This window comes from Nothobranchius furzeri, chromosome 13 (genome assembly GCF_043380555.1).
Source record: "Nothobranchius furzeri strain GRZ-AD chromosome 13, NfurGRZ-RIMD1, whole genome shotgun sequence".
In the NCBI taxonomy this organism is placed as follows: Eukaryota; Metazoa; Chordata; class Actinopteri; order Cyprinodontiformes; family Nothobranchiidae; genus Nothobranchius; species Nothobranchius furzeri.
Window position 1 is genome coordinate 32699724 of NC_091753.1, and position 26868 is coordinate 32726591.

General features: G+C 41.5%; 1 protein-coding gene and 1 long non-coding RNA gene across 6 annotated transcripts in view; one reads left to right on the forward strand and one right to left on the reverse strand.

The window, feature by feature from the left end:
* The window catches only part of sphkap (SPHK1 interactor, AKAP domain containing), a 204942-nt gene that overhangs the window by 8298 nt on the left and 169776 nt on the right, over positions 1-26868 (reverse strand). For 3 of the 5 annotated variants that reach the window (XM_054743401.2, XM_070543494.1, XM_015951771.3), the window contains 4 exons: positions 8192-8251; positions 7651-7791; positions 4965-5223; positions 1408-4723 (listed from right to left, as the gene is read on the reverse strand). In XM_054743401.2, coding sequence (XP_054599376.1) covers positions 1408-4723; positions 4965-5223; positions 7651-7791; positions 8192-8251 — 3776 coding nt within the window. Of the gene's footprint in view, positions 1-1407; positions 4724-4964; positions 5224-7650; positions 7792-8191; positions 12595-26868 lie in introns of those variants that run through there. The other 2 variants (XM_070543493.1, XM_070543495.1) reach the window with 2 other exon arrangements.
* Positions 12559-13524, forward strand: LOC139062497 (uncharacterized). Its single transcript, XR_011516033.1, has 2 exons — positions 12559-12724; positions 12773-13524. It is a non-coding gene; the product is annotated as an uncharacterized lncRNA (long non-coding RNA).

A 26868-nucleotide genomic window follows, 5' to 3' on the forward strand; every position in this document is an offset into this window, starting at 1 on the left:
GGAACATTCATTGGTACGCATCTGTTTCATTCAAATCAGTGTCTTGAAAAGTCTAATCTTGCATAAGATAAAAAGGTTTTCTGCTAACTCCTACACGTTTCCTTGTTTAAAGTAAGTAAAAAAAAGTCCTGCAATTGACTGGCTAAGATGTATCCAACCAATCAAAACTCTGTAAAATCTCAAACAATGAATAATAAAAGCCTTTTTTCCCTGATAATTCTTCCTGAGAGGGACATATAAACAAAATAAAAACTCAATAGGACAAGAAAAAAGCTCCAAATGATCAATTTTGTTGTTGCAAGAGTCAAAACATTCATCTCTCAAAGACAACAAGGGGCTAAATGTAAAATTGCAGAAAAAAAGGTCTTAAATAATACTAGACTGGAATTTCTAATGTTGCACTGATCTGAAACTGCTCAGTTGGTAAAGAAACGGTAAAGTAGAACCGATTCCCACTAAACACCAGAGTGGTGGCAACAAAACGTTTCAGAATCAGACCTGAGTAGAAAAGAACCTTTGTGACATTTTTAATTAAATGATAAATAAACACATAAAAGGTTGAACAACAACTAAATACAATTCATTAGTGTAACAGCAGCCTTTTCCTGTCAAATTTAGAAATCAAATTTGGGGTATGTCAGTTTGTGGGTTTGACTGTACGAGTTTATTTTACCATTAATATACAGATTTTTTTTACACATTGGCAATGCCAAGTCAACATGTTTACCCGTTTCATTTTATGTCATATATTTACCATCTGTGGTCCAGTCTTCATTTTACTCAGATGTTCTCAAAATTCAGTTTTGTATAAAACCACTGAAGACTTTGTGCCTTTAGAGTTAAAACTAAATGTTGCCACTCTGGTGCATTGTTCTCTTGTTAAAATCTGTATTTGGTTTGAAGAATACATAGAAGAACGATGACGTCCTGTTGTTTTAGCTCTGTCTTAGTGCTATGAATACCTTTGTGTGCATTGGTGGTTTTAGTGAGGTATTCCAGAATGACTAGAGCTTGTCCTGATTACCTGGGAGCTCAACAGGATAAAAGAGGAAGACTCTAAAGCCCTCTGCACACAGAACATCACTCAGAAGGCATGAGTCACAGCCTAGCTGTAACCTTGTCAAGCCTCACATGTTGCTAAAATAGATCAGTTTCCTGATTTCTGAGTCGCCCAGGCTTGGATCCATCTCTATTAATAGCTCAGTGTGCTCTAGTCCCTTTCTAATGGGTCATTTTTGTTCAGCTTTGTTTATTGTAAAAATAACAGTGTGGCAATTTCACTCCTTTGCTCATTATCTGACAGAATGATTTCTTCTTTCATGTCAACATAAAAACGTTTTTTCTGCAAACTATGAAAGTCTTTTTGATGAAAGATGGTTCTGAGTCATATAGGACTGTAAGTAATACCTGCTGTTATTGGCAATTGCTCTTTCCATACGTGTAGTGTCCACAGATGCTTCTTTAGGTCCTCCAACTTTTTCAGGGATCAAAAGAGCCTCCTCAACCTTTTGATCTCCCTCGATGTGGATCAACGGAACATCTCTGGGACCCCTCATGCAAGAAATACTGTTTTCACTAGCCCCGGATCCTTCTCCAGGGCAAGGTTGCTCCTGACTGGACCTGCTTCGACTACAAGTTAGATGAGACTGTTTGAACCCCTGTCTCCTTTCGCCAACAGGCATGTGCGGCTGTGGATGCGATCCAGGAATCCCCACATTCACATCCTGCTGTGCTCCAAGCGCAGACTTGCCAATGTCTACAATGTCAGCTGCCAATCGATTAGCAAATTGCTGCACGTGGAGCTGAGAGTCTCCTGAAGCCTCTGACTCAATACTGTCCTCTGGATCAGCAATGATCTTGTTTTTTCTCATCAAGGACTCAATGGAGCTCGACCACGTCTCATGGATGAGCATATCTGTAATCTGGTCTGTTTTACCTCTTCGATAGAGGCAAGAGTCAGACTTGCATAGTCCTGTAGCAGACACAGAGCTGCTGGGGTAGATGTTCAACGTGTCTCCATAAACGTTACGGGCAAAACCATCAAACGAGTTAGCCTTTATGGGTGAGTTGACAGTTAGTCGTGAGTCTGAGGAGCGCCTGTCTGGAACAGAAGACTGTCGTATGCAGAAAGGTGTTCTAGGAGAAGGGGGGAAAAGGCTGTTGCTCCACTCTTTAGTTTTTGCAACGCCGTATTCTTTGTTCTCTTTATCCATATCTCGAAGCATGAAGCGGTAGAACTCCTCCGTGATGCTTTCTGTGCTAGACTGCTTGGAAAGGCAGGATGAGGTCCTCATGTTAAGGTGGCCATGTCTCTTTGTTGCAGCCTGTTGTACAGCTGCAGTCAAGATGCTGCTGGCATTCTTTCCAGCGTAGTAGTCTAGCAGAAGATCAAAGCCTCTGCCTTCTGTCTCCATCTGGTTTACCATGAACCGAGAGAACTCATCAGTGATGCTCTCGCAGCTGGACTGCTTGGAAATTGAGCTACCACGGCTCAAGTTCTGACCTAACCGACTGCCAGGGCCCAAGGTGTTGAGCGTACCTGAGGGGTCGGTGTCTTCTTCTGGAATGCTCTCATAACTAGAAGCCTTCCCACGACTCCACTTCTCACATTGTAGCCTGCTGCGCTGCTGGCCTGCCTTGGAGGTATCCACCACATTGAGTTCAGGACAGTTCATGATCCTGTTGGTGACTTCTGAGGCAAAGAGGGCAAATGGGTCCTGTGGTTCATCTAGATTAACAGATTCATCCACCACCCGGTTAACCAGCCGCTCCATTAGCTCTGGTTGCTCCTCGGTTTTCCTCTTAATCTCACTGAGGCGGGGGGCTCGATGTTTTCTTGAAGCTGCATTGCTGCTTTGACCATCTTTCCTTCTCAGTACTGCTCGGCAAGCTGGCATTAAATAGTTTTCCGGACATTCCGTAGACATCCCATTTAGGGCACAGAACCAGGGCTGTTTCCCAGTAGAGTTTTCCATACAGATAGCTGCCAGTTCTGTGGCCATAGACACCACTGTAGCAGCTAAATCATCTGCGTAACAAGTGATAGGTGTCCTGGAATCAGTGTCCATCCTTAAAGAAAGCAAAGAGCTGCAGGAGTTGAGAGAGGACTGTGGAGTGAGGGAGGCCTGTCTGGCCCTTCTCTCTGTACTGGGAACTGGGATTTCACTGAAAGGTTCTCTGTTGCTGCTGCTCTGCATCTGATCAGAAGCGTCTTTTTGTATACACTGTCTGTATGATGACTGCTGCTGCTGCTGTTCTTTGAAGTGTGTTGTGAAGGAAGACACACTTAAGTCCCCTTCCTCAAGGATGTGTTTCTGCTTCAGTCCAGGAAGCATGGAAAACTTATCTGTGGAGTGCAACGTGCCACTCAGGTTTTCACAATTAGTGAGATGATTATTGCCAACTAAGCACCTCCACTGACCTAATGGATCTCTGCCTTCCTTTGAACCAGCATGCTTGTAAACCGAAGACTCGCCTTGCTGCGGTTCGCCTGACCCTTGGTCACACGTGGAGATATGACTGATCTTTTTCTGCGTCAGACAAAGAATATCAAACAGCAAGTTGTTTACACTGTCCTGTAGGAAAACCTGGAGGCTGGGAGCATCTTTTCCAGCTCCTTCTAGTTCTTTTTTCTTTTTTGCCTTCTCCAAAGCATGTCTGAATAGGCTGTCTGCCACTTCGTTTATCAAGTCATCCACCTCACTTTCATCCATGCAACATTTCTTTGGACAAGTAATGCCGTCCACTATTTTGTTGTGTGTGGTCTCCAGTAAGTGCGCTACACTCTTGTACCCTTGTGGTTGGCTTAGTACCTCTGCTGCTTCCCTGTGCAGGACCTCAGCTATGTTAGCTCGAAATGCTTCCACGCTTGTAACTTCTGCCACACTACAGTGGAGCGTGAAGGCTGCTGAAGCCTTGGCAGCCGACATCAGAACGTGGGATGCCGCGCAGACCTCAGTGGTGTCAGTTTCGGAACCGCCGCCTTCTGCTGGCTGCTCTGTCAGCTCCACAGCCGCTACTGCTCCAGCTACTTGAGCCATGCCACACATAGCTGAGGAGACACAGTAATCACTCCTCTCCTTTGCCTCCTGCAGCTCCTCTGTGTCGTCCTCTGAAGCAGATTCTAGGGCGATCTTTTCAGTCAACTGTGGCGTAGTGATGGTGCCTATAACACTGGCAGCACAGGCCAACGCCATCTCTACATGTTTGTGCCCTCCACTGTGGTGAGGTGTCTGAGCCTGGTCCCTGTCCTCTGACATTTCTCTGGCTTTGGCAGAGACATTGTAATCATCCACATTAGACACCTGTGTCTCTGGCCAGTCAGCAGCCCCATCAGAAGTGTCAGGGCTTTGAACTATGACAATTTTAGGTAGCTCAAAGGAGCAGGTGCGCTGCTGGGAAGGCTGTTTGGTCCTTAAAGGACTACAGGGAGGACAGCTAGAGACACTGATAGCTGCCTCAGAAACAAAGGAAGTTTCATCTTGAGAGAGTCGTATGAAGGCATCCTGTAACACGGACTCTGCTAGGTTGGTGGCATAGTGACCAGCTGATTCCTTTGTATCAAAACTTGCACTTGGGCTAGAGTTAGGGTAACCTTCTCTTTTTATGTCAGTGTCCTCTCGGCTCTGATGTTGGGCTTGCTGACCCTTCTGAGACACAAATCTGACACAGGGTTTCTGTGCAGCCTCATCTATGCTCTCCTCCGCTTCACCACTTTCTGGCTCTGTGAAGAAGAAGAGCACAAATTAAGAAAGTAAGGGATCATCAAATCCCATCTCCATCAGTGTCTGAAATCTGAGGCATGGATAAAAATACCGTGTACCAATGATAGAGCTGTTTTTGTGCCATGCCATTTTGTTTTGGACAATATTTCAGATCATTCTTTCCATCATACATGTATCAGTGTCACAATGGCAAGAACCATCACCTCCTTTGTGTCATTTATTGTAAATAACACATCTCACCATTTCTTGAACCATCGTCTTCACTCTCATCTCCAAGGTGCTCCGAAGCCGTGAGGAAGTCTTCCTCTATGGATGAGATGGAACGGTTGGTGTCATCATCCACCCTCTGTCCGACTGCTCGGCCCTGCTGAAACTGCCTCTCTTTTCCCCACTGTAAACCAATGAGGAACTTGTTGATGTCACAGATGACGCTGGCAGGTGGCGAGGAACGCCTCTTTTCTGAACACTGAAGCAGACACACGCACGTGTGCTGCCTGCTCTAAAAAAACAAATACATTCCAGACTTAGCCTGTACTCAAAATTAAATGATCAACAAAACAAATCATTGGTCTGTTTTTCAATGTTTCCCACATGTCAGTGGTTTAGTTCATAAAGGACTTTCATCTGTGTTTCTCATGGTGTTTATTGATCCTCAGAGTTGTTTTGGTGAGTTTAAATAATCAACGCAACTAGACAGAAGCAATCATAAAGAAGGAAAGCTCAGTTACCTGCTGTTGTCTTTGCATTCATTCATATTTTCCATAAAGTATCATAAAAATAAAAATGTTTTTATTAAGACATCTATTTTGTCTGTTGTTGAAGGTATAATAGCATTACAGTTTGCCTTTATATCAGTGCAAAATTTGTATTTTTGATGTATGGATGTTTGCATTGGTCTCTAGCATAAATGAATGCCTTGTGAGTCAATCTCTGTGGGGAGAAAGCTCTTGCACTCCTGTTTCATGAACTGAAACAGAACAAAGGGGAGCAGAAGATAACCTGATATTTGGACATCTTGCCTCAGATTGGCTAGCCTGGCCAGCCATGCCACTGCGTTCCTCATGGGAAACAACGGGCCAGTGATCGTTCCTAAACACAGACTGCAATCTCGAGGGGGCCGTGCTTTCTCGGTGCTGGGGCCAAGGCTCTGGAATGATTTACCTACATGTGTTAAACAGGCCACCACGCTCGGCAAGTTTAAGAGCCAGCTGAAAACACACTTTTATTCTTTAGCTTTTATTCAAGAAGAGCCTCATTAACGGATGGCTTTGTACTTTTTTGCTGCCCCACCTAGATTTTATCTACATGTTTTTGTTGGTTTTTAAATGGTTTTATATGTTTCTATTTGTTATGTTTATTTCTGCTGTGCAGCACTTTGTTTGGTCCTTGGGCCATGTGAAGGCGCTATATAAATAAAGTTTAGTTTAGTAGTAGTTGTAACGCGTTCATATAAGTAAAGGTTGGTTTATGTTTGACGCGTCCGCGAGGTCCGCACGGCTCCGCGCGGCGAAATTGCGTCATTTTAACAATCACACCCCTCCACCGCGCCTCCGCACGGCCCAAAATTTCCGCATCGCGCACCTAGGAAATTTTCTAACCAAGCGGACGGTCGGACGTGGAAAAACATGGCGGACTGGCAAGGACTAGTATGGCAGAGGTTCGTAAATACAGACATTTGTATGATTCAGCTCTCAAAGATCACCGTGATCAACATGTTGTTAATAATTCTTGGAGAGAAATAGCTCGCACCGTCAGAAAAGACGAGGACGCTGTTAAAAAATGCTGGAATGCCATGTTGTAAACAACAGTAATTTTTACATCTACTATGGTGTAGTGTTGGATGCATGCCGTAGAGCTCTATGCTGCCCCCTACAGTTTGGGAGAATATTGGCTCACCGCAGAGACAAGCCGCACGAACCATAAACGCTGCGAGTTGTGAAGCGCGTTCCATCCGCGAGCCGCATCACCAAGTGGAAAGTGAATGCGTCAAGCATAAACCAAGCTTAACCCCACCCCCTGGAAATTCTAACCGAGCCAATGAGCGCTGAGCAGCGTACGTCCTACACCGCAACACTCAGTTTCTAATAAACAAGGAAGATGGCGTCTACAGCAGAGTTTGCTGCGGCTGTTTCCTCTGTTCTGAATGACTTGGACGTGTCTTTAAAACCACAACAAGAAGAAGCGCTAAAAGCCTTTCTTCTAAAGATTTCTCCAGACGCCATCTTTGACCCCAGCTAAAAAACTACAGCGTCATGTGATACACTCATTTTTTCGCCTTTTTTCTGACTGGTTATTTCTGAGCTGGCAAGTCCTTCACGGTGCTCTCTGCCTCTGGGTGTCCAGACTCGTCCCCTGTGCAGAATAGACAGAGGGCGAGTCTGGCAGGCCAGGCTACTGATTGGCTAACAGCAACGTGACTCTACCACTGACTCTGTTTGCTTTGCAACGTTGATATTTTATCTCCACAGTAACACAAGCCCACGTTCTTACTAATGCTGACAGTAAGCTTCTACCAGCTGAGACGTGCTCTGCTCTCACCTGGATGTTAAAATAACAACAGCCTTCCCCGTCATGAGCCAAGATGGGTGAAGCCATGAATGTTAATTTTACAATGTAACGTAGAATTAAATGGCTTTTCTAGTCCAAGCTGAAGAGAAGACCGTTTTCACGTTCAACCTGCATGTGAGACTCAGAGTGACCGATCATATTTCAAAAACAAGTTTTTTGATGGAAGTGTCATTCAAAAACCTTTAAAAATGTACAGAATTTGTTATAATTTGTAATACAACAAGAGAAAGTGACTTTCAAAACGTTCAGATCTAATCTCACAGAGTAGCTGTAAAGTAGAGCAGCTAACATTTTAGTCCAGGTCTTTTATTTTAAAAGACAGAAATCAGCAAGAATTTGTAGGTCACTGCACGCTCACCTGCGGGGGGGAGTGTGGGTGTTTTGGGCAAATTTCTGAGGCTTCCAGGCCACCAAGCAGCAGGATCTCATTTTCTTTCGGCTGGTGGATGGTCAGTAATTCAACAAGCTTTGGCAGGTCTGGAGACACAGAAGCCAATTTCTGCAAGAAACATGCCGAGCATAGGGACAACAGTAGGTGATGACGACACGCCTTTGTGGAGCTTCAAAACTAAATGCAATATGTTCTCTGTGACTCAGAGATATACAATTATGGAATCCCTCCTGTGAGAAGTACTGAACCATGTGGATTTGTTATTGATCGCCCACCACTGTTGCCACCAACTGCACAAAGCTATAACATCTGCATATTGTCAGGCTAATCTGCCTGCTAATTCTGGATAATGATATGGAATCCATGGCAACAGGGGTAGGGTGTTTGCACAAAATACAATGAACGGAGTTCCTAGGAGAAGAAAAAGTGGGCAAGGAGGAAAGAAAAAGCAAGTGAGAGGGGAGAGAGGATTGAACACACGATGAGTATGGGTGTGAAATTATCTCACCTTGATGCTTTTCTCATCATGGCAGTCTGTTTTCTGTGGGTCCAGACTTACAAAACAGATCTGAGGGAAAGAAATAAATACTTTGACAAACAGCAAGTAAAAGTGGAGCCGAGATGGTTCCCGGTGTCACGTGTGGCTTACTCGTTTAATCAATACATTTGCAGTGGTCTCTAGTAGGAATTAATGCCTTTCAGGTCGCACTCAGGGCACAAAAGAGCCCACAAACCCCTGTCTCTGCAGGGCCAAGTCTGCCACATCTCAGCCGAGCTTCAGACGACAGGATTAGCAGTTTTATTTCCTGATATTTGGACATCTCGCCCTGGATTGGATAACAGTAATGTGACTCTACTACTTACTTGCAACGTGGGTGTTTTATCTCCACAAATAACGCAAGCCTGGAGCAGCTTCTGCCTTGAGGTGAAGTTGCTAATGCTAACGGTTAGCTTAAACTAGTCGCTGCTGCTGATTACCGGACACTGAACCACCTACAGCCTTCGCCGTCGTGAGTCAAGATCGGCAGCCCATGATCGCTAATTCATAGTGTGACGTAGATCTAAGGAATTTCAAACCCTAGAGTTTGATTGTCTATGTTGTCTTAAAGAAGCAGGAGATAGATGTAGGAGACTATTTTCAGGTTCAGCCTGCATGAAAAACTCAGAGTGGCCAATTATAATCAGAAAAAACAGTTAAAAATGGTTTTCCAGTCACCTACATCTTTACCAGTAAAATCAATGCATCACCTCATCAGAAGCTATGTCATGATATGGGGAAGGTGTCTAACCCAACACAGAATCAGACTGCACACAGATCGATGAGGAGAAAAATAATATTTTATTGTTGGATGAATGATAACTAAAGGTGCACGGGAAAATCCAGCGGATGAGGAACGGGAAGGCAGCGTCTAGAGGGAAGAGCAAACCAGAGGTGAGTCCTGGGAGATTGAGTCCAACAGAGAATGCTGAGTGGTGACTTATGGAGGGAGAAGGTTCTAGGAGAGTGAGGGGAGGTAGTGAGCCGGGGTGTTATCCAAGAGGGGCGTTTGGAGCTGGAGAGGGAGCGAGGAGTCGATGGAGAGCGGGTCGGTCAGGACGGGTGAATGGATGAACGTAGAAGGCGAGCCGGTGCAGAGTCCTATGGAGTCTGGTTGAAGGATCCTGAGGCATAGGAAGACCTGAGGTAGGTGAGCCAAAAAACATCCAAAAATTACATGAAGTCCAAATATTCACACTATAGTACCAGAAAAACCTGGAAACAAGTACTAGGGCTGGAAACTACCAGTCAGTAGCAATCATCTGGCGTCGAGTAGTGTTCATCATCCTCCTTATGAAGCTGACCCGCTGATTACCTGACAAGGAGCAGCTGCCGCTCCCTCTCCTGCAACCAAAACACTCAGAGATGTTGAGAAGGAAGAGCACTCACCCCGGCTCATGACAAGCTATTTCTTTGACCCTGATCCCACCAGCCAGGCAAAACCATCAAGCAGTAGTGAAATAACCACAATGTTTCTCCTACGTTTTTAGGTCTGTCTTTGCTTCTTCACAGTGCATCTGTTTACCTCTCCCCCGCGGCCACACACACCTTTGCTTCAGCCTGCAGGTTTAATGGTCTGTGATGGAGTCTTACTCCTCTGATGGAGTGCCAGTGCTGGGAGTTAGGGGCTCTCAAACGGCTGCTGTTTGAATTCACAGCTGAAGTAAGACGGGATAGGAGAAGTTAGTCCTGTGTGGCCTCAGAAAAAAGCACAGACAGCGCATGAGGAGGGTGCGAATGAACGCAGCTCTCACCTCAGCAGCCATTTTCAGCATGTGTGTGCAAGATACCATGACAGGTTTTCAGGAAAAGAGATATTTGTGTCTCAGTCAGGAATGCAAACATCTAGAACATGCTTCACCGACTGGGTGTCTGTCCTGATCAAACCAAGGCACAGTGTGAGTGACAGAGACAGTTGCACCCTTTTAATGCAAAACACACACAGGAGGGATCTTGCTGCATATTTTAAACCTTCGTTACCTGCTGTGAAACCATTAAAAATGTGTAATTTCCAAACACATCTGAATGTTAAAACTGCATTTGTTGGATGTAATTGTGTTAAACTTTATTTTAAATCTGTGTTTATATTACCAGATATTCTGTTTCCCAGAAAGACTTCCTGTCTTCCTGGGCTGTATTAATTTTCGAATGGGCAGGTTTTTGATGAAAGTACTAATCCTGCAAGGGAGAAAGAGCTCCTAGAAATTTATAAATAGATCTATCAAAAGTGAGACAACTGGTAAATTTGGGTTTATTGTGTCTGCATTTGTTCACACTTTATTTTCAATTTTAATCAACATGTCATCCCATCTGTCACGTGCTGAGTATTTAATTGTTTTACTGTCTGTAGTTACACCTTAGCTTTGTAGATCCCCACCTAAAAAGATTTCAAATGCCTCTCACAACGAGAACAGACCTAGAGATCTCATTTTAACAAAGTGGATTTACTTTAGCCTATTAGCATTTGCTGCCTTTGTTTTGTACTGTATAAGAAGTCTACAAAGTTTCTCTTCGTCATGTCCCTCTACCATCCAAACAGGAGGTTTGTTCTGGAGCATCTCAGCAGTATTTACATGCTGCCACTGGAAACCACCCAAGGAAAAGCAGCGACAACACCTTCTGCCTGCCTGCCAACACATCGCCTGTGCACAACAAGCAGGCAAAGATAATCGAGTGACCCTTTCTGACCTTGAAACGGGTTGAAGCAATTTGACCCCATCAGACGGCAAGAGCCAAGAGGCAGCTGCTCTACATTTGGGAAGCAGAGGACTATCTAGGCAACGGATGGTGACACGAGCCCGGGACACGCTCTGATTCCATCAGCTTTACCAGAAAGACATTAGACAATGTGTCAACCTGTGTCTGAAGGAGTGACCACGTAAACACCAGCTGAAGGAGGGAAAAGGCCAGACGGGAAACAGCGAGAGGATAGGTGAACGTATTAGTCTTGTGTGATGCATTAATGCTTTGGAATCTGTAGAGCTATGGAGATTATCCAAAGATCAAAGAAGAAACTGTCTTATTTGCTGCAGATGAATATAGAAGCTCCACATCGAAAAACTGGGAAACTGATGGCATGGAAATGTTAGCATGATATATGTTAATACAAAAGAAACCATTTGGTGAAAAAAGACTTCCATCTCCCACTTGCAGTCTGCATAATTTTGACTGAGCCTGTTTGGCTTGACTTTGATTTGTATTCATGCAAATAATGTGTGGAGCTCAAACACAGCAATGATCAGAAGAATTAAACCAACTGATGATTAATACACGTTCACAAAACTTCTGCTTTTTAAAAATACGTCACATAGAGAGAAAGTTTTATCAAAAATTATTCACAGTATGAACATTCTTGGTTTCTCACAGAGGCCACAGCAAACATGTTTCCTACTTGCTCAATAAGAAACTATTCCTGACCACATTATTTCTGTAACTATTTCAACTAAAGTTCTTTTTTTTTTTTGACTTTATAAAGTTTAAAAAGATCAGAAATAGAGAAAATTCCTCCTGTGAGTTGGTTATTGTCTGCTCACGGTAACAAGCTTTAGTTCAGACCTGAGCAGCGGCTTTTCTTTGTCAGATATCTCAGATTTAATGTTTATTTTGATCTTTGACAGTATTTAGGTCAGCAGGCGTGAAAGCTGCTGGAAAAGCTTCTGATGTCGCTCATTGTCAGGCTGCGTTTAGAGGCTTTCTGCGGTTCTCATAGCCACCATCTCCTCCTGTTGAGCTTCATTACTGACGGCCAGGGCTGGACTGGGACAAAAATTCAGCCCGGGCATTTTGACTGGAGACCGGCCCATGTTTTTTTTGGAAAAGACATTAAGCCTTACGCTGTTTCTGACACACACCAACGTACACTTTCTTATTGGTAGTATTTATGTATCAATCTAATAAACGTAAACCTACACCATCCTTCCTATCCTGGTATTCTAAAAAAGTAGGGTTGGGGGTAAATGATTATTTTTAAAATGATTATTCTGACGATTATTTTATCGAATAGTCGACTATTCTAATGACTATTTAGATGATTAATCTAGCGATTACTTTTCTATTGCACAATTAATAAAAACCAAAAAATTCTCAAATAAATTCCTCCAAAAATTGATAAGTTGTTACTGTAAGAGAATAAACACTACAGGCCTTCCATTTTGTATAACACTGCTTTTATTGTGTTGCGGTTGTTTATGTTCTGGTGACGTGTAGAACTTGGGAGTGCAGGCTGCTGCCTGAGAGGTGGTTGGAGACGGAGTGTCTCCATGCTGCTTTGATTTGTTCACTTATGTGCGTGAGGCAAGTGGTGTTACGACCCTTCCTGGGGAGTCACGTGTTTCTCCTATTTTAACTGTAAATCCTTCTTGCTGTTATATTTATAACAAGAAACAGATATTCGGACAGAATATTTTCATGTTTATTCGAATATGATTGTGGAACACACCCAGCATCATAATAAATGAAGTAATATTTATGCCAATTTAAGCCTTTATGGGTGACCAGGACTCTGTGATCAATTTTTGGCAAGGAAAATTATCATTTGTTGCCATTTTTTAGGTGTTTATGAATGTGGAAGACACCCAGCATCCTGTGATGGCACTAATAACATCAAGAGATAATAAATAAGGTAATATTTAGGTCAATTTAACCCTTTACACGTGACCAGGACACTGTAATCAATTTTTGGCAAGGGAAATGATCATTTGTTGCCATTTTTGAAGTGTTTATGAATGTGAAAGACACCCAGCGTCCTGTGATGGCACTAATAACATCAAGAGATAATAAATAAAGTAATATTTAGGTAAATGTAACCCTTTACACGTGACCAGGACACTGTAATCAATTTTTGGCAAGGGAAATTATCTTCTTTTTTTTTCTTTTTTTTTTGTTGCCATTTTTGGGGTGTTTTTGATGACACAGTAGGCAGTATGAGTACAGTAACATCAACAGATAATACATAAAACCCTTATTTGGTCAATTTTAGCCTCCATGAAAATCTTAGCGATTCAATCACTTTTTGGCAAGTAAAATGCCATTTTAGTTGTCTACAATTAAATCATCAATAAAGAATTTAAAGATATTTTGAGGCATTTCTTATAGGTAAACGGGAGGGTGTAGTCTCTATTTGGCAAGTGACAATCTTAATTTTATGTGCTGAAGTGCTTTTATCTTGTTACTTTTAAATAGACCAACGTAATGTATAGATAGCAACCTACACAGTGTCATTAAAGCCAAAGCTTGATCATTTTAAATACTTTTTTTCAAGTAAAAATGTGCCCCAAACTAGTTAACTGTGGCTCCATGTCAAGTGGACTAAAGAAAGGAAGGGGGAAAAATTAAATCGCTGGAAATATTGCAAAAAGGATTAATATATCCTCATTGTGAACGTTTAAGACAAATAGCAACACTTAAAACAACTTCCGAACTGGAAAAACTAATGTGGCAAGGTGCAAAAAAAGAGGGCCCGGACGGGATTCGATCCCCAGACTCCTGGGTGCGAGCCATACGCTCTAACCAGTCAGCCAAAGTGACATCTCCTTAGCCCAGTAGCCAGGGCGCATGATCAATCGGGACATTGTGACAGGACGCTAACGCAGCCACATCTTCCTCCCTCTTTCCACAAGCACGTCCTCGTGCTCCCGCGCAGGGTGCCACAAACACTGCCACACTAATATCCGCGATAAACATCTGTTTAAGTACCGGAAGAGGTTATCTTTGCTTTCTGAATGTCCATATTGCTAGATATGCTGAGTTTTAGGGCGAAATCCTGGGGAATTTTGTCTAGAAATGCAATTTCCTAACCGTGCGCGATCCCGCGGTGGCTAATCATTTTTTTGGCAGCGAGTCAATTTATGGCACAACACCGGCTCGGGTTTCTCCTCCTCCTCCCTCTTTTCTTCTCCAACCTGTCGCTGGGCTGAGGCTCCATCACTTCCTAAATTGATTTTACTTGAACCTTCACTACCAAACAACTGTGAGATTTTAACACATGTGCCAGCATCAGCCTGAAGGGCCAGTTTCTTTTTTAGTCGAATTTTCTCCGCTCCTCCTTTCCGTTTTTTGTTCTCCATTTTGTTAAGCTCGTCTGTCTGTTTACTGAGATTCACAAACAACTGGTGGGTGCATCAGACCTCTGGCTATTGGTCCAGCCCAGAGTGTATTATTACCAATTGGCCAATCCACCAACTTTTACGAGGCGTCGCATGGGGCGGCGCGGGCAAGTTGTCCGCAACAACTAGAGGCCAGGAAAAAAAAAAAAAAAAAACAGACACCGGCCCATAAAAGATGAATGGGTCGGCCCAGCGGGCAGTTGCCCGCTATGCCCTATGGTCAGTCCAGCGCTGCTGACGGCCTGATGCCTGTTTACATAATCTATTCTTCACTCTATACCAGTAAAATGTCCTCTGGCTACCAATCAGACCTAGTTTTGATCCACCACTAGAACTTTCACAAAAATATTTTCTTTGTTCATGCTGTTTTGCAGTTTTCGGGGCTGAATTCTCTGGTCAACAAACTGAAAAAGCCCTCCTCGGAAGGTCAGATTTCTACAAATGTCGCTGCCCATCAGAACCTTTCAGAAGTTCTTTGACCAGAAAACAATTTATTTGCCTTTATTTTGCATAACTGACGTTTTGAAATTCTTTTTAATATAAATTGTTGGTGGAGATTCAAACAATTTTTAACAATTTTTAACCTCAGATGTCTGGTTTACTGAAATGTTGTCACATACTTATACATTTAAATGATTTTACTGGCAGTAACATTACATTTATGCAAATAATCATTATTTGTAGTATTAGTTCCTGTTTTTAACTAAGACCAATGCAAATCACTCTGGCATGCTGTCAGTCAGATTCTGGGTCAAATCCTGACTGTTGGCAGCAAGATCTTGATTAAAATGGTTTGGCTCTTTCCTCAAGTTATAATAATTCTATAGTTGATACAAAAATGTTCATGGATTTCTTTGCAATAAATCTCTCAAATGAAGCCATTTCAGCAGCTTTGTTCTTGACAGTTTCAGTACCTTCCAGAATGAGCTGTTTCAGGGCTCTGTCCCTTTAAGAAAACAAGCTGGAGCTGGCCACGCCCACCCATCTCCCACTCAGACTGCTATAAGCTGAGAAGCTCCAACATCCAGGAGGAGTTGGTAGCTCTCTTCACACACAGGGTATGAATTACACAGAGGCTTCTGGGAAAAATGTGTGTGTGTGTGGGGGGGGGGGGGGGGGGGGCACATTCATGCCTTGAAACTTCGCTTACCAAAAAAATCCCAAAATGTATCTGCTTCTCCATGAAAAAAATCTGCCACAAACATCTTGACAATTTCTATAAATGGAGAAGCAATTGAACAAGTTTAGACTCTCAGTTAAATTTTAAAAGTCATGTTAAAAAAACCTGCAAGGTTGTCAGGTCAACCATCGGAATGTGTACATATAATTTTAAACTCTGATCTTCTCTTGTTTGTCTTCCAGAGCTACGGTATGGTCACAGACTAACCAAACCACGCTTAAATGTCTGGAACGCCTTCATAACAGGGCCCTGAAGATTCTAGACAAAAAGCCAATTAGATCATTGTAACATACTGTCAAATTACAGCCTTTCAACATTCACAAATGTTATTAGAGTTCTTTAAAAATGACTTTTAAGTGCATAAATGAAATGACACTAAAACCCTCTGTGTGACTGTGTGACTAAGCTAAAGAGCTGCACCAGAGCAGCCTCTTGTGGAAATTGCAAGGTACCATACTTTAAAACCACTTTTGCCCGGACTAAACTGTCAGTGAAGGGTGCAGGGCTTTGATGCTTCCCATCAATTTGAAAACTCTCACCAGTTTTTACTCTTAAAAAAGCTAACCAAATCCTGGCTGTCCCAGCAGCAGCTTTGCACACAGGTTTCATAGATTTAACTGTTTTTTGCATTTTTCTTTATTATAATTTTTCTATGTCTTAAACTGATTAACTCCACAGCAACGAAGCGCATCAGACACAAATGAAAGCAAAAAGCTACAGAGGATAGTAAGGCTGGGCGATATGGCCTAAAATCAATATCACGACATTTTGAGGATTTCCCCTCGATAACGATAAATGGACAATAACTACAGGTATGCGCAGAGACAAAAGTTGTCCACTAGATGGGGCTGTCACATTTATTACATTGAGTCATATTTTTACTCAAGGTGGTACAGCTTCTTAAAGGGACATGAATGTTGCCAACCTACACACATCTTTTCATTTTTTAATTATGAATTTATTGGCATGGGAAAAATTACCTCGATAAGATTTCGATAACAACAAATTTTCGATATATCCCCCAGCCCTAGAGGATAGGAACAGACATAAACAATTCTGTGTTAATATTTTTTGGGGTGGTGACTTTTTGAGAATGCCACTATGGCCATGCGCAGGACGCAGCTGCCCGGAAAGTCCACATTAATTATGTAGGTAGAACCAGGCATACGCCCCATGGGTGTGAAATTTGTGGACTTCCAGAGGAGCCGTCACCCTTTCAAGTGAGCCGGGCTCCCCTTTGCTCCCCCCATAATTCGAACCCTGCCTACACGTGAGAGGTGGTTTTATGATACTTCCCCTGTTTGTGATGTCACAAATGGGGATTTTCTGAAATGGCTTGTTTGAGGCCCATAATTCCTAAAACCAAACACTGACAGAAAACTTTTTTGGTTTTGTTTGGCGTGTTTACATAGGCAGTAGAAATGCACATGGCAGCACAAAAGAATGCAAACTCGCATAAAAGTCCCCTTTACATTTGTGCTTGAATTCCACTGGAATTTGTGGTTTATTTTTTATTTTTTGGTTCGAGAAAAAGTTCTCAAATGTGTTTAGGTTTAGCGAGCATCCTGGTCATAGACCGAGTTGCTGAGTTCACTGAACAACATAGAAATCAGATCATTGAGTGATATGTGCTTCATCTCGTTATTGTTCTTGGATGGTTGTGAGACTAATTAAACTAGGACTAGACTAGAACTAGACTAAAAACACTGAAAGGCGGTGCTGCCATGACAGCAGAGAAGAGCTGCTACAAGAGCCTGAAGGTCCAAGGGGAGAATCAATGTGCACAACTGTGTTTTGTTTCAGGAGGATAATGGAAATGTTTTAAGATACCATCAAAGATGCATTTGTTTAGTGTTTGGAGAAGGTGAAAGTGCATGCAATTTGGACAACATATTAAAAACACCTTGCAGGGCTGAAAAGAACAAAATCATTTAAATAATAATTTGTGTTTGTTTTTTGCGTTGTTGCGACGAAAATCTAAAACTCAAACACAAATGGTAAATTAATGGTAAATTATCTGTATTTATATAGCGTCTTCTTGAGTTCCACAACTCCCCAAGGTGCTTTACAGCACAATTAGTCATTCACCTATTCACACACACATTCACACGCTGGTGACGGGTGGCTCTGATTGAACACGCAGCCCTACTATAGTCCGTGCAGCTTTGGATAAAGCAGACATCTGGCTTCATCGTGTTCCTGACTCATGAATATATACAATGATCTCAGCACTGGATTAGACGGTGTAAGTGAAACTCGACTCTGACTGTATGTGCTGATTGACTGCTAAAATGGAACTAAGCTGACACACTAAGCAGCTTTAGAGAAGCAAATCGCTCTTCAGTTTTACCATCAGCGAAATGTAAACTATGAGCTTTGAGTTTCGCTGAAGTAGAACAGAGGACATCTTGTCTTTTTGAAGGAGACGAGATGAAAGAGCAAGGTGACATGATGTCCTTCTGATGTCATTATGTTCCTGTCACTGAAGAGGAAACAAATCATTCTTAAGGTTTTGATTAGTTCTTGACCTTGAATTGTTTTTGTTTGACCAAACGTTCAAACCTTGAGATCGTCAAGGTGCTACGGTAACTTTTAACAACGTGGTGTGACGTCATCAAAAGGCACTGTGTGAACTCTGAGCACCAAGTTTTGGCTCAGAACAGAGCATCAAAGCTGAACTCAAACCTAACTTTGAAGTCATACATCTCTAAAGACGGCTGGTATGGACGGAATAACATCCGGACACCTACTGGGCTTACAAGGGAAGTAGCAGTAAATCTTCATTTTTCTGATGAAAAACCTTGAAGGACATATGAAATTTCTGAAACAAAGGTTAAATGAAGATTATCCATCAGCGTGGTGAAATGACCTACATTGTTCCAGGTTCATTTGAAAGCTTGCTAGAAAATACTGTTTTTGTATTTGTAGATTATGTTACACAAATGTAAGGGGATTTTTTTTTTTGCTCTTTTCTTGGTCTAAGCTGTCAACCAGATGTGGTAATCTTCTCTGTTTGAAGACAGAATGATGTTGTCATTGTTCTGCTGAGTTTGGGCTCACACACAGAACCAACAGCCAGTTTTTCAGCAGCTATTATTGGACGACCAGTGTGTGAGTGTGTGTGTAAGACCCTAACACTGGAGACCCTTGTGCATTCACAAACAAAGCCTCGATTGTGCCAACTTACTTGTGCATAAAATCTTATTTGGCCTCCCCTCCAGGCAGGCCGATCTCTTTATTTCTGCAGCATGAACTCAAATATGAGCTCCTGCACTTGCTGAGCTGCAGTTTCAATACATTATGCTCACATTACCCTCACAGACCTCATCAATATAAGAAACCATCACAAACACTCGGCTCCTTTTGTCCATCAGAGCTCCATTCTTCCTTAGCAGTTCCCTCTCCTCTGATCCTCCCACACACAGCTGCTGCTCTTAGTCCTTCTGTCTCCTTTTTCACCTCAACTGTTGCCTTTTTTCTTGCATTTGCTCTTTTTTTCCCATACGTTTTTTGAAATTTAATATGTGCTATCCAGCAAAACATAACAGTGGATTTACAGGAGCTGCTGACCTGAGGGGCTGCAGGTGAATCAGTGAAGTGAAGGCGACGTCTGTCTCCATCATACATCTTAATCTGCTGATTTGATCTGCAGCTGCTGAAGGTGAACAAATTATTTCCTACACCCTCTGAATGTCAAGGTGCTTGAAAAATATGTCCCTCACATTCCTCCCCTCTTTCAGGTTGCAACACAACATGCAGTTTATTGAATTTCAACACACAGGCCTTAGCTTTTTTAATTTACAATATTTTTAGGTGCATTAAGTCTGAATAGTGTTTCGGGAGAAAACAACATCAAGGCTCAGTGACTCTGCCATATTAATTTTGCAGAGCAACCCACAAGCTACATGGTGGTGCAGAAAGTTAACAAGCCAACAGATGCGCTTTGTCCTTGTTTGTTTGAAAGTACACTTTTCAAATGCATGATGAAGATGCTGCAAAAGATGGCCCTCTTCCCAATTTCAGAAATAAAAAAAAAACAAAAAAATTTTTTTTGAGCAGAGCTGTTCCTGAAGCTGCAACAATCTGTGTTTAACTGTGAGCTGCAGAGCTCGGAGCCGCGGGCTAAAGAGAAAAACCAGTAAAGCTGATGCTGTTCTTGCTACATAAATAATGTCAACGGAAACTGTTGCAAACAGGAGACTCCCGCAGTAATATCTCTAGGAATCCATGGCACTGATGAGGTGACAAATGTGCACAGGATCACTGTTAGCCAGAAATCTGACACAAGCATGCTAATATGTTCAGAGGAGAACAAAAACTAAAGGGTCATGATGGAAACAGTAACTGGTGACTCATGAACAGGCTTCAAGTCGATCGGGTGTGTGCACAAATGCTTAACTCTTAATGCTGCTCACATAGTTGAAAACCTGCCAAGACATTCCTTGATCTTAATGCTTCAATGCAAAGTGTCATCAGCATGATATATTAGGTTTGATTGTAGGATAAACAGCAAAGAAAAAAATGTGTCTGAGGACTGATTTATCTTTATTTAAATTATTTAGCAAACATGTGTATCATCACCCTATTACGGAGTCCACTGGATCTGCTGTAAATCATTGATAAGATTGTATATTTTAATTTACGACTACAGACATGTATAATAATAGTGTTTTTTTTTTTGTCTGGGTACTTCAGTCATGTTTTTATTACCAAAAATAGAACGTTTCAAACCCTGAGTAACATTGTGTCAGAAGACTAAAGAACACCATTTCAGAGTCAAACTAACCATCACTAGGAACTGAAGTTTCTGGAAACACTTTTATGCAACACAATCAGAGAACTGGAAGATTTATGTTAGCAGTTTGAGCTTCACTAACAGGCACATTTTTATCTTCTGTTGGTGCCTGCCAAACACAAAGCACCAAGCACCTGCACCAAGATGTCATTAAAATCCACATTCCCCATTTCTAACAAATATGAAATTTATTCCCATCCGAAGGATCTTTCACTCTTAAAATGAAGCACAAACCTTCAAACATGAGGATCTGAGTAGAAAACTAATTGGCTCTCCAAATGAGAATAGGCACATTTCTGTAATAGATTAAAATAGACTAAATAAACTCTAGCTCTAAAACCAGTGGGCAGCAACTAGATGGAGATGAATAATAATATACTCATTTCTTGCTGAAATTAAACTATTGGTACAAATTACCTATTTGCATTCACAAGATGTCCAACAAACTGCAACAGACAGGCATTTTTTGTATAAGGGCCTTTTTGTGTGTAACAGGATAGATTTCTTTCTACCGTAAGTCCTCTAATTTTGGCCTGTATTCAATTAACTGCCGGGTATCATATTTTGGCCGGTGTCGGAGTCGGCGGAGGTGAATAATGGCCGTTTTTTTATTGTGGCCAGGTGGAATGTGGTAACAAGCAAGTACGGGGGCGGTTGTGTCATCGTCTCACTTTTGATTTGCCAGTGATAGACCGCGAGGGTAACTTTAACCATGCGGAGACGAAGAGGAGGCGAAAATTTGATATCAAGTTCAAAGGGAACGTGCTGATTATGCTGCAGAACACTCTGGGGAGCAGTAGGGGTTGTATGAACTAGTCACTAGTCGACTTCACCGCTCTATAGTGACTTGTTATGCCTGTCATTGACTAGTCGCTGTCACGTGATAATGACTGGCAAGATGCAGTCCACGGAAAAGACAGCAGCCTGCTGTCAGCAGGTGACAAGCTCCTGCGCGTCGGCGGGGTAACGAGCTGTGCCAGAGCGTCGGTACTGACACCCGCCGTAAAACGGACATTTAACCAAATTGTGACCTTTACCCTCTTGCAATTTAACATTCCCCTCACCCCCATCCTAACCTTAACCAGCTTGTGCATGCAAAGCTCTGATTGTTGACGCGCTCCAGACATCTGCGTCCTGAGCACGGCCACAGTAACATTATCAAATCAGGTGTCGCCACCTCAAAAACTAATTTAACATGTGATCGTTCATGTCGGTTCATTTCCTTTTATGTTTTCTGTCTTTTATTCTTTTATTTGTGCCTGATGCGTTTCGCTGCTGAGGATCGGGGCGCATCACCTGTTTTGTCCTCGGTGACGCACCTAACTGATGCGGCCGGGAGCACTCCGCTGTTTTTGCGGTGCGTAGATCTTTTAGAACTGCAGTTCAAAGGTAACTCATAAGGTGAATATATATGAAGCCAGGTAGCAGTTTTTCTTTAGGATTGAGAGGAGATGCAGGAAGATAATAAACAGGCAGGACAGAAAAATAGTCAAATAAAAACAAGTTAGTTTTAGTACCTGGTGGTTGCAACAAACAGACACCATTGAAGGTAATCAGGAGTGAGGAACAGAAAATGAAATACTTATTTTAATGTTTAGAGCAGCAGGAACTCTGAGAGGCTGCAGGCGCATCAGTGAGTTTGCGGCCGCTGCGCAGGGGGAGAGGGGAGATGGCTGAAGAAGAAACTACCGTTGTTAAAAGAAATGTGTTTAACTTTGATAATGTGGGCACAATTTTAATTGTCAAAATCTCCAGCGAACCATTAATTCATTTTGCTCAAATAGAAATAGAGGCCTGCCTCTAATTCTGGCCCTCCTTCCAATAAAGGCCTGGAGCTTGATGAGCTTGAGTCAAATACAGACCCGGGCCTGTATTAGAGGATTTACGGTATTTGTACTCCGTATCTTTCTTGAGCTGCCCCCCATTCTTGTTCTTTTTTAGACTTTTATGCTCATTCTTGTATTTAATAACTTTTAGGCACCTTATGGGGACTTTTTTATGCATTTTTATGTTTTGTATTATGTCATTTTATGCAGCTAATACCGGCGATTTCATTGTACCAAGTACAATGGCGATAAAAGTTTTCAATTCAATTCAGTTTTCTTTCAGATTAAAAAAGCTCTTTTTTTCTTTTTCAGCTTGTTTGGAAATTCATCTGTTTGGAAACACAAATGCAAACGTTTTGAATCCTTTATAAAACTCCCTGACTAACACTGTTCACAATTTGCAGTTGGCATTTGAAGCTCCTTGAGATTAAGAGCAGCCGACTGCCAACCTTCAGTCCCAGCTTTCATCCCAACAGACCTTTACAGTTAAATTAAAAGGACACAAGAAAAGACATAGTGAAAAAAAACTACCAATTAATACCTCGCTTTATGAATCAATTGTTTAATCTTTTTTATTTTAGTTTCCTTTTAGTTTCAGGTAATTAAAAATCACTCCAGTGACATATGAGTACATCAAAGCACCACAGCAATGGACTCTCCGTTTTCATTCCTTTAATTTTCACTTTGATGAAATGAAAACATGAATGGCAACACGGCTCCAACGTCAAGGTCATTCCAACGCTCTGCACCAGAGACCGTTGTGATGATGTGATGCAGTCTAGTAAAAACTGGAAAGAACAGGGATGGTTTTGGTTTAGGAAGTAGAACGTGTCTCTTCCTGCTCTGATACTGTAAATCAGCACTCCTGCTGCAGCCAATGGCATATTTATTCTGCTCTCGCTCCTCCCAAGCCGTAAAAGGACAGGTCAGGGTGCAACACTAAACTCAACAAGGAAATGTTTGATTCTGGTGATGAATGGTTCTCTCTTCTCCTGCAAGGGACTTACGTTCAAAGCAGCCAGAACGTGGAGGAGAGACTCTGCAGGCTCTTGTCAGAAAGACATGTTTCTCTGCATTTCAAAAATAACTGCTGACATCAAGTTTAATTCCAGGTAGTATTTTATTCTGTTTGATGACTTCTGCACTCTTCATCTTCACCTTCATTCATACAATGTTATGCCCATCTCTTCCTTATTCTTGGAAATTAACTTTCTCTGCATCTAAGATTTAAAAAAGTGCATCGATACATGAAACACACGAGGAGAATAAAAGGTGTTGCCTTTATTTTATTATTTTACTTTTTGGTCTGCCTTTTCTAAGAGCTCAACTTGTCAAATCATGATGTGGCGTGATGAAATCACCACCATAACGGGCCACTGGTCTGTAACTTCATATAAACACTCTATTCCACCTGCAGCTGCTCACACTTACAAAGTGAGACGTGAGAGTGTGAAATTGGTGTTCTTAGCAAAATTACTGCTATTTCTGTTACCTTGGTAATCATTACCAAACACTTGATGCATCTTTTATGGAGAAGGGAGGATGTCAAAACACTTGGAAGTTCTTGACATTTATTTTGCATAAAACAGGCCCACTCAGAGGATGACGCATTAAAAGTAAAGCTTGTGAAGCAAGCTGCATGAAAGAAATCGTAAACAACCTTTTTATACCAGAAATTACAAACGATGATAATTTTGTGTTTTGGCACAAATGAATCAGCTGAACCCTAGGCCGCAGACAAACTCTTACGTGCTGGCAATCGTAATTATGTGTGTCAAATTTGCTAAAGTCGCTTCAGTTGAAGTAGACTTCAGTAGAGATGTGACTTTAAAAATCTGTTGATAGGTGGGTGATAATGTTTTTTACCTGCGACTATAAGCAAATTTTCTCGAAATCTTTATTGAATGCACATTCAATAAAGATTCAAGAAGCCCGCCACAGCTAATCAACATCAGCTAAGTAATAAACCTAAGTCTCCATTTAAGACTGAATCTTTGCTAAGCTACCACAACTCCTCTTGACTTACCATTTCAAAGACGTACATTCATTTATATAAGCATGTAAAGAATCATATATTTGAAAATAGAATCAGATAAGATTGCAAGGAAAGAGTCAGCATCCCAGAAAAAGAAAAACTCATCAGAAATGAAAACATTACAAAGCTTATTTTGCTAATTATTGTACAATATGTTTCTAGGGTGAAAATACACACTTTAGCACTTATAAGATCATTAGTAACACATTTTCACTGAAATATTTAAACTCTTTAAACTCCAACTCTGGTATTTAACTCTTCCATTTTATTTCTGTGCGACATTTCTCTTATTATGCTTTCATGCTAAAGTGCATTTATTTGAAAGTCCTTCTCACAAACCCATCAGCCTCACATGACCTTCCTCCTCCAGCAGAATTTATGGCTCAAAAGTAACCAAAACAAACTCCATACAGCAGGTTTCACCGCTATCGTGTGATTATTCTCCTGAAAATCTGTTTGCTTTGCACCAAATATGTCTCATCGTGATTGTGCGTGTAAGAACCCAAATCCAGTCTGACAGGCAGAAAAACGAGAAACAAACTTGTTTAACTAAAACAAAACCAAAGTACGCTGCAGGGCAGAGAATCCAGAGCAGGAACCTGAACGACGCAGAAACCAAGCTTGATGTGACGACGAGCTACAACACAAGGAGCAACAACGTCAAAGAGACAAAGAGAGCAAATAAAAACCAGGTCGTCCATCCACAAGGGAGCTTAATGAGGAACACAATACAGGTAGCAATTAGAGAACTTTGGAAGTGAGGAAGAGCAGATTAAACAAGTTTATTAAAGAAAACAACAAAGGAAGAAACAAGGCAAGGAACCAAAAATGGAACAAAACATAAAATAATGCTCTTATTGAGGAAATTACTTCTTATCAGTTCCAGATGTGGGGATATTTCTAATCCCTCTCCAGACCAACATTTTATTTTATTTTTTAGATATTTTTGTAGTTCGTCAGGATGAGACTGCACTGTTCAGTAGCAAAGAAAATGAAACAAACCCTTTCATTTAAGACAGGAGAGACTCCGGCTGTCAGACCATAAAAAGGTTTTAATAATCATCAGTACATTTGCCTGCATGGTGATCTTTTTAATTCAAAGAGGACCAAATGTTTTCTTCAGCTCCTCAATTGAAAAGGTTCAGACATTTTCCAGCTGATGTAAAGGAGTACATTTTTAGGCTAAATCGTTTCAATCTTGTTTTGATTACAGAAGAATATTCATTCAGATTTCTTTTTATTTGACGAAAACGCTTGAACATCTCGCCACCCTAAAGCAAACGTCTAGCGAGTGCCATTTCATCAGCAGCACAAGAAAACCCTGAATATCTTTCACGCTCAACCTGCAGTTTAAAAATGCCCGATCAAAGACGACGCGTCAGAGTTGGGAGGCAGCTAAGAGTTTGTCCTTCAAAGCTAAATGTGAATCCCCCCTCAAGACTTTACGCCTATTAAATGAAAAGTGTAAATTATGCAACTGGATTGGATGAAGTTTCAGAAAAAAAACCAGAAGTCATAAAATCTGCATATGACTTAAAATGATAACGACCATGGAAATGGGAACAGAAAGTGTCTGTATCAGTTCAAAAGCCTATTTTAACTTTGTAATCTTTTTGAACAAAATCCATTGAAGTAGGCAATAAACAGATGGCAAATGGGGCCTGAAAACTGCCCATTAAGAGGTACGTTAAATGTACCTGACTAGAGTCAACGAAGCACGCTTCCAACCTGCATTTTTATGAGAAACTAAACAAGTCCTATAGACAGATATCATAAGAGAATTAGAAAGGTAAATATGGTAAAACATTTTAGGGTCCACATTTCAGCTACTTGAGGTTTTATTTCTCATGTTTGAGTGTTTTGTCAATAATAAAAGTCTACAAAAGGGCTGAACGATATTAGTAAAACCTGCAATGTGCGATAACAGTGACTAATATCGCAACAACAATATGACTTGCAATTATTACAAAAATACTTGACCCAAGTACAAAAATAATAAAAAAACATGTAAAAAACTAGAAAAGCAAAAATTGTGATGAACAATGTGAGGAAAGGGAAAAAGAAAAAGAACAAGAAGAAAGGCAATCAGTGGATCCTGAGAAAAGCAGAATAGGCAGAAAGAGCAGAGAGATGCTAACTCAGGTGTGTGCTCTCCACCCAGGGGCGGGCATCTAAGCTATATGAACCCGCCTGATTAGCAAACATTTGAACTGACCACTCATTGTTGTTTTTTCAGTGTTTTGCGATAAGCGTATAGTGCATGCTGATATTGCGATGTATTGTGCAGCCCTAGTCTTCAAGTAAGTTACTGAGGTAATGGAAAGTTCAAAGTGAAAAAGCTGAGATTTACAGCAGAGAATAATATTTTAACCAGCTACTGATGTCAGGTGATCACGCTGACTACAATACAAACAACTTCTTTTAAGTTTGTTACCAAATATGTGTTGAAGGACAACAGTTTTGGCTTGTTTTAGCACCCCCTAGTGTACATTTGTAGAACCAAAAGCAAAACACATCTCCTCGCTGTGTGTTTGACTGTTTAACACCTTAACCGTACAGCTGAAACGTACAGCCTCCTTTAGTGTCTACAGCAGTGATTCATCATAACAAATCAGCTGTGCTCATGATCTAAAACATGCAGGAAACATGCAGGTAGCAGACTGCAGCGCCAGGTATGTCAGTTCCTTTTTTTCTACGTGCAGACAGA